General features: G+C 46.8%; 1 protein-coding gene across 6 annotated transcripts in view; it reads right to left on the bottom strand.

Annotated features, from left to right (window-relative positions):
* Positions 1 to 15,169, bottom strand: part of DOT1L (DOT1 like histone lysine methyltransferase) — a 75,435-nt gene extending 60,266 nt beyond the window's left edge. For 5 of the 6 annotated variants that reach the window (XR_003988640.1, XM_030466529.1, XM_030466524.1 and 2 more), the window contains exon 1: positions 15,006 to 15,169. Coding sequence is in view for 5 of the 6 variants with exons in the window: in XM_030466529.1 (XP_030322389.1) it covers positions 15,006 to 15,086 (81 nt within the window). In the remaining variant the exon portion in view is untranslated. The remainder of the gene's footprint in view (positions 1 to 15,005) is intronic. The other variant, XM_030466525.1, reaches the window with a different exon arrangement.
* Between the last annotated feature and the right edge of the window lie 1,131 nt (positions 15,170 to 16,300).

The following is a 16,300-nucleotide window of genomic DNA, read 5'->3' as shown; positions in this document are numbered from 1 at the left end:
AAGAGTAAATGCTCACTCTCTCTCTAATAATTTCCCTTGTCTTCTGCTACAGCAATGTCACTTCTATAGAGTTATTGAGGGAAATTCTATAGAAAATGGCATAAAAATAACCCAAGGAAGTCAGCTCAACCTTATCCATACCCTACCAATTTTCACCTTTTGCTACACACAGAATAATCATAGTAAAAAGCCCTTGGGCTGATCAAGCTCTTCCAGTAAACTGTGTTCATCTGCAGTAAGAATGTGCTTTATCAACATAAGCACATTATACCGGAAAAGTGAATTCATGCTTATTCTGGCATAACAGTTCCTCTGAAGCTGTTAATATTCTTCATTGATGGCTTTGGACAGTTTCAGTGCTAGCAGAACACAGGGGAAAAACATGTGTCCTCCAGGTCTTAATGAAAACACCCCTCTAAAAACTGCTAAATTAACAGACTGCTTTGTCTCAGTTTAAAAAGTGAAAAATAAACTTAAAAAATGAAATTACAATGTACATCTGCAACTACAGATCATCCAATTTGAGTGAGTGGTTTTAGCAACATAACCATATGGAAAATCCAGCCAGAAGGGTCCTTCCTTTACTGCTGCTTAGCTTCTCATGTTGAAACACTTACCAAGTTTACTGTACTCTATAACTAACATATTTTGTTTGCAAGACTTGCATGAGATCTTGGGTGCTTGAACAAAATGAGAGGTGATCTAATGTTTCTTCAAAGTGGAGAAGGTCATGGAGAATGGAAAAAGGAAAGAGAGGGGGGAAAATCTAAAGGAAAGTCAGTCCCATTTGGAGTTAGTCCCATTTCTACACTGGGTTGTAAGGTTTAATATGAATATTAAGCAGCACCAGTCTCCCAGCTGTGTTCATGCCATTGTTTATGACACTGATAGAGTCTCCAACAACTCAGAAGGCAAGCTGAACAAAAACCTCACCAAAACCACAGGCTCTAACCAACACCAGCCTCTGCCCATCTTCCTTCCAAGCAGATGCTCTGGGTTTGGCCAGACACACCACGGAGCTCAGTGGAGCAGCTTTTACCAGGATCCTTTCACAGACCCAGTGGCTGAACACAGAAAGCTCAGGAGGGACTCACAGCTCTGCTGCAATCAATCTGCCAAACCTCACACCTAGCTCAACCAACAGTAAATCCAGCTGAAGATGGCCTGGAGCATCTCAAATTCAGTCATTTTATTTATTTTTGTATGTATTTTTTAGTCTTGCAGGGGGGGGGTTAACTTTTTTCAGGCTGCAGTGACCAGCACACAGCTACACCTCTCCTGCAGGCACATGATCCCAGCAGGTCCTGTTGTACTTTGGCCAAGAGACACCCCTGAGAGCACAGCTTTCTGCTGCATCTGCACTCCCAATGCTTGGGCAGTAAAATATCTGGTGAAGAGCCTCCTCCCAGCAGACTGCCCATCAATCATCACATCCACTCTGCAGAAGCCTTTTGGAAGAGCCTCAAGAAGTGGGTCTGTCCTGGGTGCAGTCAGGAGGTGATGCCAAGGTGCTCTCTGTCACCAAGAGCAGCTCCATCCATCCTCCAGCTCTGCTCCAAGCTCTCCTCCCTCCCTCCTCCCCTACACACTGATGTGAAGCACACTACGTGCTGCTCCTGGGCCTGGCTGTACTCCTGCAATGATCTGGTATTTCTGGAGTTTGAGGGGCCCTCAGAATCATCTGGGCTCCATAAATGGAAGATCTTTCCCGAGACAAGACCTTATCTCTTTAATATGGGCTGTGCATGAAGTATTTAAAGTAAAAAGTTGCAGTCTGTAGTAATTAGTGAGAAGACCCCAAGCTATTCCAGTTCCAAAAAGTAAAGCAAAGCAAAAGCAAAACAAAACACAAACCTAAACACACATTAAAGTGTAGTTATTGCAGTCAAATTCTCTCCAGCTGAACTTCATAATAAAAGGTTCTTATTTTCAACCTAGACATCCAATATAAAACTGAAACGTGAGCTCCCAGAGAAAATTCAATGGTTTTTGCCAAGATGTGTCATTGGAAACAAAAAAAAACCGAAAAAAAGTGACTTTTTTAAAAGTTACTTCTAAGAGAATCCAATTTCCTATGGAAAACAGCAGAGAACAGTTTCAGCCAGCAGGACTGAACAGCTTCACAGTTCTGATTCTTACAACAGATTGCTCCATCCACATGTTACTACAACTCTAATCACTGGAGTTAAAGAGTTTTAAGCCAAAAACACACCCACTGCTATTACTTTTAGTTCACTAGTGCCAGAAGCAACACCAGCATGCACGACTCCTGCTCACACCACACCAAACTGCATGAGCAGTTTCACCCTCTAGGACATGGGGAATAGGTCATGGAGCAGAGTTTAAGAGTTGAATCTTTCCCTTCACCTCTTCCCAAAGTTTTCCACCCAATTTTTCTGCTGGAGTCAGCCAGCCCTCTTCATACAAAAGACATTTTGTATCTTGCAGTTAAGAGAAGCCCTACACATGGCTTTGAAGGCCAAATAAAACAGTGCTCCAGAAGTCTTTCCAAATATGTGTTTTTGTGCAATCATTATAATTTTCTATAATCACATCCTCTTCGTTAACTCAAATTAAAGGAACTCACCACTATGACCAGACCTCCAGAGTTCTCAGCAGTAATCATGGCTATTTCTGTACTACCTACAGAAGAAAACTACAGGACCCCAATCCCACTACATCCTATGAGCAGTACCAGACCTTTTAGTCATCAAAATATAACTTTGGTCAACACAGCACCCAATTTCTAACAAAAGCAGCTGAATAGGATTTCTGCAGAACACTCCACAAGATCCAGGTAAAGTGACAACACCAATTTATTACATTTTTGCCCCAACACAACCTGGCTGTTCTCAGGGCTTGCAATTCCCACTGAACACAAAGCACCACACGCTCTTCCACCAGGTGTGGATGTTTTCACTACATTATTTTTACAAGTTAACATCCCTCAGGATAGCTTAATGGTATTGTTTTGATATAATTCTGTAATCCAGTCCTATATACTAAACCCTTGGGTGTATTTGTACAGGACCAGTTATTTCACAGTGCAACAATTTGTACCCTAAAGTGAATCTCTACCCTAAAGCAACAGATTTAAGCATTCTATCTTTTTTTCCTCAAACAAAGAAGGTGTTCAATAAAGCTGGGCAGCCCTCATTGCCTGGAGTAAGGAACAACACCCCAGTGCCCTCCCAAATTCACATCTTTTTATATTTTAGGTCTTCTTATGCTTATCCTGCTGGGGCTTGGGGGTTAGTGATGTATTTTCCTAAACTTCATTTCTAGACATGCAAAAAACCCCAAAAAAAAACCAACCAAACAAAAAAGGATCCCTGTGAGATCTGATGAGTCTGCACAGTGCTGCACAGCAAAGGCAGCAAAAAGCCCAAACCTGCAAACCTGAAGGGACAACAAATGGTTTGAAAATCTGGATGAGGTCTTGAAAAACAAAAAAAATAAACCCAAAACCAAACAGCTCATGATGTGCTTTCTATCAGTAGCTCTCAGAGCACCCAAGAACTTTAGGACTCCTTATCTGCTCTTCAAAGATAGGAACATTTTTGTGCATAGTTCAAGTGCTCAAGAGTAAACTGTCCCTGAGCAGAAGTAATTCTTACCTCTGTGGGACCAGGCTGGTTCTTGGCTCACTAAATCCACACTTCCTCCCCAAAACCAGGCTGGGTGACCAAAGCAGCCTGCAAGCAAACTGTGGACAAGCATTTGCAAAGCAGAAGGAAGAGATCTCCTACAAGCTTTTCACTGCCCACCGGATGAATCCAAGCAATTCAGAGAAAACAAACCATGAAACAAGCTAGTTCTAAAAAAAAAAAAAAAATGTCAATGGCAACACTACCTTTTAATGATTCTCTTTAGATACCATTCTACTTTCAACACCTCAACCATGTAACATTGGCTCCCAAGCACTGACTCCACCCATGTTTTAACAGAAGTCATTTTGATTTGCCAAATTCTGATCTGCAAACGATCTGTTTGGCTTGCAAAACAAACGAGGTCAACCTCACCAGCCTCTGGTTTCAAAGAGCAGCCTGGCTGCCTGTAGTGGCAGCTCTCTCTCCCCAGGCACTGGTCCATAAAGCCAAAGGAGAGGATATTACAGCTGGAGACAAGATGGTTAGCAGAGATCAAAAAGATGGATTAGGAAAAGCCAATCAATCTTGCAGAAGAGTAGTGGGACAAGTGCCTCTTTAATGCCCCCTAGGTTTCCTCCATCTGTGGAGGATGATAAGCATTTCTCTAGACACCAAGCAAGGCAATGTGAGCTGCTGCAGCTGCAGCTTCCCCACAGGAACCAGGAAAGCATCCAGCAGGCTGCATGGCACACAGATGCCCTCTCAAAACCACTGCCTTCAGCCTGTCAGAAGTTTGCCTTCCTCCTCCCCCCCCCCCCAGGGTTTCACTTAATTTACACCCTGTCTAGAAAGATTCACCAGTACAACTTCTGTGTCCAGATCATGTCCATATTCAATACACCTGCAAACAATAGCTGACAAGACCCTGTGAAAAGCTGAAACCAAAGTACTTCCAGCTGCTGCAGCAGCAGAGAGCAGCCTGCAGGCCAGCTGAACAAAAGGAAAGCTCTCAGCCTCCCCAGACCTGCCAGGGCCTCCACTCACTGGGCATTTTATATCCATTGCCTCATGCTCAAACACCAGTTAGGCTTTGGGTATGGAAAAGGGAAAGTCTGCCCCTTGCAATCCTTCATATTGTATGGCTAGACTTCATTTAATATCACCAGATTTTACCCCAAATCAAGACGCTGTCACTTAGTTTCCACAGCAACAACCTGTGTCTTCTTATCGGGTGAGAAGAAAGCCGAAAGTCTTCTTTCAAGCATCAAGAAAGTACAAGGAAATTAAAAATATACAGGTACATACAAAAGGAGATCTCATGCAGTGAACAGCTTGTGTCTGTTCCTTTCCTCCCAGCCTCAGAGAAACAGAGGGAACCAAGAGATACCAAGACTGCATTTTGAAATCCATCTCCCACACAGCAAGAGAACACAAAAGTCTGAAGCTGTTTCAGTGGTTGGTAAGTTTACTGTCACACAAAAGCAAATGGAAAACATGAAGGGCTTTATGGCTATAAAGGATTTTAAAAGAAAATAAAAGTTTGACCCAATGTGCAAAATATACTAAAACTACCAAGGTAACAAAGGGAACAGGCATTAGAAAAGAAGATCCAAACTGTCCCAGGTATCCCCAGGAAGCATGACCACAGGTGATTCAGAATCTGTAGGCAAGAGCTGTGGATGAGGTTGCACCAGGGACTCATCCTTTCACTGCAGCTGCCTAAACCAACAAGAAAACCATTTTGCCTTTCCACACAGCAATTCTGACTGTTGCTACGGACACTGCACACAGGCAAGAGGGAATGGTTCCCCTGATAGCAGGTAGGAGGGGCTGTATAAATATATTAACATCCAGTCATTCTGCAGGAGTGTCTAAGGCAACACCCACAGGGACAGTTCCAGCAGGATGGCCTCCTGACTTTGTCTGCAGAAACCCAAGTAGTTCTGTTATGCAAAAAAGACAAAAAAAAAAAAATCCCAAATGTTTGTAAGGGAATGCATAGGGGAATGCAGCTACTCTGGTAAAATGGTACCTTGCACTGGCATATCCTATTGCCCTTCAATTAAATTTTAGGCAATTATAAACCATTCCCTCCATGTGACAGCTGGAGGGAGCACGTGGATGCTGCAGTGATTCCAGCAGCTGAAGCAGCACCGTGCCCTCATGAGAAGGAGTCCAGTGTGTGCTTATTCTGGGACAGAGCAGACTGCTGGGCTTTTGTTCCAGTCAATAGGAAAGGCATCATTTCAAACAGTTTCAACCAATGCAGCTACCTGCCTTGCCACTGCTTCCCCAGAAGTCACCTCTTGCTTTGGGCCAGCAGTGCCTGTGCACACATGCAGTGAAGTCAGGAATGGCTTAGAGCTAAAACTTAAACCTTTCTGGGGTTCTGGCTTTATTACCTTTCAACCAGGCCAGTTCCCCACCCCACTGGAGAAACACACTGTTAGGTGAGGGAAGCTGAAATACAGCAGCAAGTGGAGAGAGATGGTGAGAGTTGTTTCTACTTCCACATCTAAATACAAAGGAGGGAAAAATTAAAATAGGGCTGGAGTAGCTCTTCTATCAACCCAGGCTGAGACAGTTGGGGTTCTTCAGCCTGGAGAAAAGGAGGATCTGGGCAGATCTTACAGGGGCTTTTCAGTACGTGATGGGGGCCACCAAGAAAGCTGGAGAGGGACTTTTCACAAGGGCATGTAGTGAGGGACAAGAGAACATGGCTTAATAGTAGAAGAGGGGAGACTTAGATCAGACATTAGGAGAAAATTCTTCCCTGTGAGGGTGCTGAGCCCCAGGCTGCCCCCAGAAGCTGTGGCTGCCCCATCCCTGGCAGTGCTGAAGGTTGGATGGGGCTTGGAGCACCCTGGGCTGGGGGAGGTGTCCCTGCCCATGGCAGGGGAGGAGGAACTTGATGATATTCAAGGTGCCTTCCACCCCAAACCATTCTAAGTTTCTATGAGCTACCTACCACTTTTCAAGTTTTTGTGTAACCACAGCCTGTGTTAATAAATAAATAATCCTCCCATGCAGCAGTAATGGGAGAGGTGAAGGAAGCAGAAAACAGCCACATACATCCACCCTGCCAGAAACAAAACCTAAGCAGAGGGTTACTGCTCACAGAAATGAACACTGAGTCCCAAAATTGCTATTGCTGAAAGTGGCTGCCATCTTTTTCTCACCAAGCCCACAGTCCTCCCACATCCCTGGTGGGTGCTGGGATGAGCTCTCAGTCAGCATTTGCTGATCCTCAGCTCCTGCACAGAAAACTGGCAAGCCAAAGGGAACAATCCTGCAGGGCACTGGTAGGACAATACCACCTGAACCAACCATTTCACATTCTGCAGACACACTCAGTCTTGGACAGCTCAGACATTCTGCTCCTGCTGTACACAGAAATGTTCTACATAACAGAAAACAGCAATAAAACCTTGTGTTCTTTCTAAAGCCCACTTAAGTTCTTTAAGAAAGATGTTTTGTGAGGGACAGAAACAAAATACAAATGGTTGTTATGGATTTCCCCTCATGATTTCAACTTGTGCTGCAGAGGAGTGATACCAAATACCCCCAGGGCAGATTTTGAACAGTTCAGGTGAACTTCAAGTGTCTGCCATTTTTAAAAGCTTCCATTTTAGAGACTTTTAAGTGACCCTACAATATTACAATGTATTCTTCATATGTTGCAAACCACTGTGTTTTAACAGACAGGGACAAAACCAAAGGGAGATCAACACAGGCTCCAGTCCCCATCCTCAAAGGGTCAGAGCCCACCCTGATCTCTCAGCACGAAAGGACTTTTTTACCAACAGAGCCACAAACTCAAGGGCATTGCCTCCAACTCAACAGAAATACAGCTGAGAAATGAAAAAGCAGCCTTAAAAGCTCAACTTTTTTAGAATTTCAGAAGTATATGATGCCAAACAAATAATACTGCTGTGCTCCAAGAAGTAAATGACAAATTGGTGCCAAAAAGTCAGGGAAATCACACTACACAGAAAACATCAAAGTTTCTCAAATTCAGAAAAAGTATTAAAACCCAGTAATTTTTACTAATAAGCTTAATCAGAACTTTCTGGAGTGTTTTGGGTTTTTTCAGTGTCCAGTGCTCCATTTAGCCATCTTCACTGATTCCTTATATTTTTCATCTAAAATCTACTTTTAAGCCAAAAGTTCTTTCAGTGTATATTTTTAGGAAACTCATTCACTGATGAAATGAAAGAAAACAAAATACTCATACAATAACTTTTTTATTATTCATAGGTCTGTTTATATCTAGGAACCCATCATTTCCTGCTGTAAAATATACTCACCCTCTTCCTATGCTCTAAAAATAGAACCTACTCAATTTTATATCTGTAGCAACATGTGGCAAATATTACTGCCTATTCAGTTTTATTTCCTGATCCTGTTCAGGGCTGGTTTTGTCCTATGTTTAATATTTACCACAGAAGTAAATACACTGTGTTCACAATTCCTAATATGAACTTCTCTTGCTTATGTGTATCCTTCTGCTAGGAAGGAGAAAATAAATTACATTAAAATATTTTGTGTTTGTGAGACACTTTCTCATCATCATTTTGTGATAAATACACTCTAAGGGGGAAAAAAGCACCCTACCCCTGGTCCTTATCCTGATCATTAGGGTAAAAAGCTTTAATCAGACAGTCAAAGGTTAACTCAAAGCAGAAGAAAAAAGCAAGGCAGTATGGAAGGGGGAAAAGAAAGAAGAGTACAAAAGTAGACACATGGATGTCTGGGGAGAAGGGTGATTAAATTTCCCATAAATCTTGCATACCAAGAGGCAAGATATTTTGCCTAAATTCCCAGGAGAAACACAACTCAGTCACTTATCCAAGACTTGAAAAGATAACCATCTCCATATATATTAAAGCTGCCATGAAGGACAAGAGTTGGAGTTGCAGGTGGTGGCATGGATTTCCCTTGGCACACAAGAAGCTTCCAATATTGTGTCCAATTGTGAATTTCAGGGAGATAAATTTGAGCTGGAACTCTGGTCATAAATCCTCACTCATCTGCTTGTAATAAAAAAAAGCAAAATTAAAAAAAAAGCAATCTTGAGAATCTTGAACAGCTACTCTGTCTTTTAACAACTACCTTCCAGATAATTCAGTTATATAAAAAAATAAAAGAGTACTGTGGTCTTAAGATGGAATACAAGAGAACAACTTTTATTTTTCATACAGAAAAAGCTGGAAAAAAGTGTCTGTTAACTGAACTCATGATTTATATTGTACACAACGGGTCAGTGCTCTGAACAAAAGCCAGTCTGAAAACTGAACAAGTACCAATTGTCACTCATGGCAAGTTCTACTTCAAAGGGGAAAGCCCAGAAGCAAAGTGCTATTCTGTACTAACCACGTGCTGCACAATTAAACGCTGCATGGTTATGGTCTTCCTCGCCTTGTGAGGTCACCTCACCTCCCAGCACCACATTGCTGGGTTCCCTTTGGCATTTGTTAGAAAAAAGACAGAAAAAAACCCCACCAACCCAACTGCCAGTTGCTTCTGTTTCTCCACTGGGCAGAGAAGCCCAAGTGCTTTTGAAATGACGGGCAAATATTTGCCAATTTTTCCCTCTTCACTCTCATCACTCCCCATTTGTTGTTCTGGGGTTTCTTCCAGCTGGGGAGGGCAGAGGAGTGTTGAGAAATCGGAAATGTGCTAAAACCTTTTCTTCACTAGAGAAGTTTCTATAAGTAATTAGAAACATTTCCCAACAAGCTGCACCGACAGCATCTATGAAATCAAAGAGAAAATCCCCTAAACTTCTGCCACCGCAGCCGAATTTCTGGGCGATTACTCAGGGGGGGGGGGAGGTTTTTTTGCCTGGCAAAGGCAGCTCCATCGCCGCCCCCTCCTTTGTACCCATCCGGGCTGCCCTGGGAAGGCGGCATGAGTCAGATTACAGAGCAGGGTGGAGGGGAGAGGAGGGGGGGCCGGCTATGAAAACACTGGAACATTTTTTTTCCAGCCCAGATATTTGCAGCGATCCGGTTCACGGAGCCGCCCCACACACAGCTTCAGAGCAGAGAGGAACTGAGGTTGGCAGCTGAAAGGGGGGGGCTGACCCTGTCCCCTCCTGGCATTCCCACCTTCTACCTGCAGTACAAATGGATCCAAGGGTAACAACACCCAAGTGGTGAAGATGTTTTCCTGCAGCTCATCCTGCTGGGGTGTAACGGGGGATGGGGTCAGGAAGGGCTGGAGATGTTTAGGGGCCATGGTCAGAGGCACAGGGCCAGCAGATGAGGGGCAACACCAAGGGGACCATTTTGGGTCCAAATTAGGAATTCCCAAATTGATTTTACCATACTATGGCACTCAACTTCAGCAACTGCTCTTACATCTGCCTGCCTGGCTGAGAAGTCAAAGTTAATCACCAGAAAAACTATTCCCTGTAAAGCTGAGTGACACACACACACACAAAAAGCATTACATTCTTAAACAAGGTTTCTCATTAATCTCTCCTGTTGATCTTTAATTTCAAAGGTGACACTCCTGCCTGGCCTTGAGCTTTTTGTGCATAGCACATTCCTTTGGTGACAGAATGGTATCAGCTGTACCACTGAGCAGTGGAGAGAGGAAAAGAAAGGAAGAAAAAGCCCCACACACACCCTGCACCCTTCCACTGTACAAAGTCAGTGTCACCAGGCTGGTATCCTGTTGCTCCTCAGAACAGACACACAGACACCTCTCCAACAGCTGCAGGGGTGACAACACTCAATTAGCCAACAATCTTTTGCCATTACAGCTGAGTGGAAAGTCAGCAGCAAAGAGGAGGAACAAGACAAATGAACAAATTATTCAAGGCAGACTTATCATCACAGTTGCTAATTTGGAGGCTTCAAGCTTCAGCAGCTCATGGGGGAGGTACCTTACTGCACAAGGGCGCAACCAGGACTGTCCCCTCCTGGGACAAAGTAGAGGCTCTGAGATGTCCAGGTTGAAATTGGGAACATAAGTGGTAAAAGATACCCAGAGTGTCAGCCTACTGGGATCCACAGGTGCTTACCTGGCAGTGGCCTGGGCTGCAGGTGGAGTTCCCAAGCACTATCACTACAGGATTACCTACTCCCTACAAGTCAAACAGGGAGGGGAGGGAATGTGACACACAAAAAACATGACAGACAGGGGGTTTGCAGTTATCTTTTGGGGGAATGCCATTCAGCAGGCAAACAACGGGAAGGTCTACCAGCTGAAAAGAGCAAGGCAGGACAGGCAGATGTCTAATTCTGAAACTTGAAAGGACTTGCACACTCTTTAACATGACAGGCAGCAGGTCATTTGCAGAAGGACTCAGTGCCACAACAGTGTCAGCCACTCAGAATCAACACCAGGCCCCCTCCCATCACTTGGCTGTGCCTCTGCCTCCCCTCCCACCCTTTGATCACACTGCAAACCCCTTCAGTGCAAACCTAAGGGAGAGGAGAGAAATGATGCACATGCTACCAGAAAACAGGCTTTTCCACATTCACAACCTCCAACAGCTCAGCAAACACCAGTTTTGGTGACAATAATCAGCTTCAAACAGCTTCAGCAGCTCTTGGAGTCTCCTGTTGCTCAGTTCTGTAGGCAAGCAATCCCCCACTGGTGCCAGTGATGTATCTGCAGAACTGTGCCAGACCAGACTGAGGAACTGATCCAGATTTAAAAAAAAAAAAAACAAAACCAAAAAACCCAACCCAAGACCCCCCACACACCTTTCACACACAGTAGGCTGGGACTCCTTAAGCAGGAACTGTTGTCAAGGGGAGTTCAAAGTACAATCTCAGATGCCTCACAGATCACACAGAACTTATCACAGTGTGAAAAATCCTCATATTCAAACCTAACAGCTATTAAGATTTGACTACAGTAATAGTCAGAGACAACAGAATGAATCAATTTTAAGGATAATTCTCTGGAATAAACCTAAACATCTGCAAGTCTTAGAACTACAAGGGCATTTCACCCCTTGTATTCATCAGATGCAGCTCCCAAGTATTAAGTACCAAGTTGAGCACATCAATACTTGAACTACGACTTCAAATGTCACCACCTCCTATCAGCATTATTTAAAACCACCTAGATCCATTAACTCTGCTCACTCGCCCATCTGAGCACATAACACACTTCCTTTATCCAGACCTGTATCTCTCACAGTATCAAAAATATTTTTTAATGCATTATCACTGGCCTCTGACAACCTAACAGGAGCAAAAAAAGGGTCAGGTATGTGGGAGTCAAGGAGTTAAATGGCACACAAAAGAATAAACTCACTTCAGCTCTGATTAAGCAGGGCACTCATAAAAACAGAGGTCAACATCAGAAAATATTTTGTGAGTCATGAGGAGAGATTACTCACCATGCACTATTCAACTTACTCATCACAGTGTGCTAGGGACAGAACTGCTCACCATGGATTCATTAGGAAACCGTGGCCTTTCCTTTGAGAGAAGCAGAAGGCGGGGGCTGGAGTCATACTTTCAGTTTTGTGTGGAAGCCAGTGGGAGGCTGGATCTGCAACACCAACGTTCTCTCCTCCCACGGCCCTAATTAGACTCGAAGGGAAATACATGTTTCACACCACCCTCCCAGGCTCTTTTAGCATCCCAACAAGCACCAGTTTGTCAGCTGAGCTATTATGCAAACTCAGCAGTCTGAAGAGACCCCACTTCTCCTATTATACATGAAATAAGCAGCAGTCCTGTGACAAACAGACACATTATTAATCCAGGCATCTATTAATATGGACCCTTAGCCCTTCACGCAGCAATACTGACACTGCTAATTTAAGATGTAGTAAGAGCACAAAAATAGCCAAGTTACTCAATGCAGGGTTACATCACACCGTGGCACTCATCAAGCAGCAGGTCTACACCACCACTCAGCCTCTGATGTTGGGAAAGATGATTCCCTGCCATTTCTGGCACTCTCACCAAAAATAATTAGCAAGCACTGTGAGCTTCCCCTCCCCTTTCTCACCAGCTCTCTTAGGAAAATATATCTCACAGCATACAACAGGAAGCAGCAAGAACGCTGCTAAATAAAACTACTTGAATTATTTATTTCGTTTCCCCCCCAGGTATCCCACCTTGCTTCCTAGAAACAAAGCAGCAGAAAGAGTGGTGAAACTAAGAAATGTTCTGCTTACGTCAAACCGAGCCGAGCTCCAAAACCACAACGGTACAGAGACCCTGCTGCCAGCTCAACGCTGAGCCAACCAGGGGAAGAAAAGTCGACAGTTCAGCAGAGTACAATGTCAGCAGGCTAAATGCTGCCATGTACCAAGAGGAGGATTTATTTCTAAAGCTCCAGAGTTCATCTGCTGCTGGGAAGGCCAGAGCTGCAAGCAGTGTGTGTGTGTGTGTGTGTCCCTATGCCTGCATGCCCACGCAGGCGCACGCTTCGGGAATATGCGGCGTGATCCGTTCCCCAAAACTGCAGGACAGAATATTGATTGGCTCCAGATCAACCAGCTGCTCCTGCACTACTGTGGAAAAATCTGCAAGGCAGAGAGGCTGGTTTAATGACAGGGTTGTTTGGGTTCCGGGGTGTTTCTTAACGCACGCAGAGAGCACACGTGGATAAGCACCCCCACTCGTTGCGTTTGTGATTAACTGGGGAAAAAACACCTATGAACTCTGTCATTTCAGAACTGGCTGCTCAAGTTTCCCTAAATTAACCAGATGTTGACTTCCTATGCTGCAAACAGCGATAAAACATATTTTTTAACCAGGGGACAAGAGGGGGAGGAGTAGGAGGGGAAGGTTGTGGGGCTTGGATTTTTTTTAAGCCTGTAAGAAGTTTTGTGAATATACATTAAACCATTAATTGCTTCCCAATTAATCCCTAACCTATGTAATCTTGAACCTATACTTAACACAGCTCGCCCAAGACACCTGAGTTAATATTTGGCTGCATGTAGAGAACTGAACTGGTCATCCTTATACTTTCAGTTTCTGACAATTTTAAGTAGAGCGCGCGCGCCCGCGAACACCCAGACAGGAATGACAGAGCTGCCCAAACAGGAAAGGCTGCATTAACCACTGTGTGCTGGAGATTCCAGCTCCAGGAGCAGCCTGGATCAAAACAACACGCCAGTCTAAATGGAGGATGTTTTGGAAAGCACCGCTACAGCACCAAAAGGGAGGGGGACACACACAGCCATCTCCCCTGCCACAACCGATATATTCCTAATCATTCACACACAAGAGCCTCACGACTGCCAAGCCAGCAACGAGATCAGCAGCCCCAGCCCGTGCGTCCCAGCATGTTCTCCCCGCAAAGCAGCACACGTACAACAGCAAAGCCTGAAACGCAGGGATTAATCAACAGTACCCAGGCCAAGCAAAACAGACAGGCATTTTTCCCTTTACAGATTGTTCTCAGAGGTGCTACAGACAGGGGGGGAGAAGGGGTACAAAGCCTACGTATAACCACTTTAAAAAAATAAAATAAAATAAAAGCCCTCCCAAGCCTTTCGCCTCTCGTGAGGCTAATTTGAACATGGACACTGTTATCAAGGTCACACATCTCTCACTCAGGGCTCGGGAGAGGCAGGAAAAAGTCAGGCAAGTTAGGGAAAAAAACACCGCTCACGTAACTGAACAGGGACAAGTGACATTTTATTTGAAAGCATGCGGATTACGGCTGCCATCAACTGACAAACCTGACTTGAATTCTGTTCAGACTAAATAAAAGAGAAGCTACAAGGGCACTCATCTGAGGCAAACGTAGGCAGCAGCACCAGCCCCACCAGCACGTACTCAAGGCAAAGTCCTTTTCCTCTACCCACAATTAACGCTTCTCCTCTGTTTATTTCCACTCCTGCGACTGCTTTTTGGGGGGTCCCCTGAGCACCCGAAGCCATCGATAATTAAAGCGATATTTCTCAGCCAGAAACCCCTCTCGATTTCACCCGCTCGGAGCGGCGCCGGTCATTAACCGGTTACACGAGTCGGGCTCAGGAAAACACGAAAACTTTTCATTAACCAGTCCTCCTCCTCCCCGCCCTTAAGTTTAGTCAACCAATTATAAAAAGAAATTGGGGATTTGACTTCCAGGAGAGCAGCAGCACCCCGGGCTGGGGAGCCCGGCAGCCCCTCACCCTCCGGCCCGCACCCGGGGAGGGGGGGGGGGTTCGCTCCCGCTCGGGAAACGCCGCCGGATAAATAACGCCAATTCCTGCCGGGAAGGGCAGGCGTTAAGGGATTGATTAACAAGTGACAGAAAGCGCTCGGCGGGAGGGATGGGGGGGAGGAAGCCACGGCGGGCTGGCGAAGGGAAGGGGCCGGGGGAGGCGGGCTGGGGCCGGGGGCCCGCCGGGCTGAACGGGGCCGCCGCGGGTGGCCGGGCCCGGGGAGCGGGCGGCGCTGACAGGGAGCGGGGCAGGTGCCGGGCCGGGGCCATACTCACGTAGACGGGCAGCGGCCAGGGGTAGACGGCGGGCTCGGCTCCCACGGGCGACTTCAGCCGGAGCTCCAGCCTCTCGCCCATGTCGGCAGCCGGAGGAGGAGGCGGCGGCGGCCCCGCACCATGCTAGAGGGGCCGGCCGGGGTGGGGTGTGGCGGCCGGGCCCGGCCGGGGGGCGTGTGCGAGGTGCGGCGGCAGCGGCGGGGGAGAGGAGGGGGAGGGGGGGTGCGGCGCGGCGGGAGAGGCGGGGAGGGGAGGGCCGGTGCCGGCGGGGGCGCCCGTTCCCCTCGCCTCCCTCTATTGTCGTTAGCGGCTCGCGGGGCTCTCCGGCGCCGCCGCCATCTTGGGCCGGCGTGAGGCGAAGCACAATGAGGCGCCGGGGCCGGGCCGGGCCGGGCCCGACCGACGCGCCAGACGCGGGGGGCGGAGGCGGGCGCGGCCTCACGCTCCCTCCCCCTGTCCTCAGCTGCCCTCCCCGCGCGAGCCCCCGCCCCCGCGTGGGGAGTGGGGGGGGGAGACGGACTGTGGGGGTGCGGGGATGGAGCACCCGAGTGATGGTGCAGGAAGAGAGCACCCATGAGATGGTGCAAAGCTCACATGCAGCATTCAGGTGGCCGTGCAAGGCTGGCACCCTCTGTGTGACAGAGCAAGGCTGGCAAATCACACACAGGTCACAGGCCAAGGCTGCAGTGCCACACGCATGTGACAGCACAAGGCTGGCAGGGTGCTCAGGTTGCCATGCAAGGCTGGAGCACCCCATGTAATGGTGCAACATGCCCTGTCCCTCCTTCCTGGAGTGTGGAACATCAGGATGCCCTGGGCTGTGGGTGCTGGCTCCCTCCTGCTGCTACCAGAGCCCTGAAGGTCACCTCACCGGTGCCACCTTTGCTCCTTGGCAAGGACACAGTGCACCCCGACCCAATCAATGGCTCAACCAACCCCACAAAGCTGCCACTGCCTCACAGGGTATGGAACCAGAAAATCTCAGAGTGTCAGGTTGGAAGGAACCTCAGGGACCAGCTGGTCCCACCCTTCTAATATCATTGCTTACCTGAGATGTCTCAGCACCCCGTTCCCCAAATTAGGGGAATCCACCACTTCCCCTGGGACACCATTCCCATGGCTCACTATCCTCATGGAGAAAAATTTGCTGGTGTGTGCTGGGGTCACACTCACATGATCCTACCTGAGAAATTGGGTGATGAGAAATTGATGATCTTAGAGGTCCTTTCCAACCTTAACATTTCTAAATACCTGTCCCCAAAGGGCAGGGTACCCTCCAGAAGCTGGAGCCAGCT

The sequence above is a fragment of the Calypte anna genome, chromosome 28 (assembly GCF_003957555.1).
Source record: "Calypte anna isolate BGI_N300 chromosome 28, bCalAnn1_v1.p, whole genome shotgun sequence".
NCBI lineage: Eukaryota > Metazoa > Chordata > Aves > Apodiformes > Trochilidae > Calypte > Calypte anna.
This window is presented reverse-complemented; position numbering and strand designations above follow the sequence as displayed.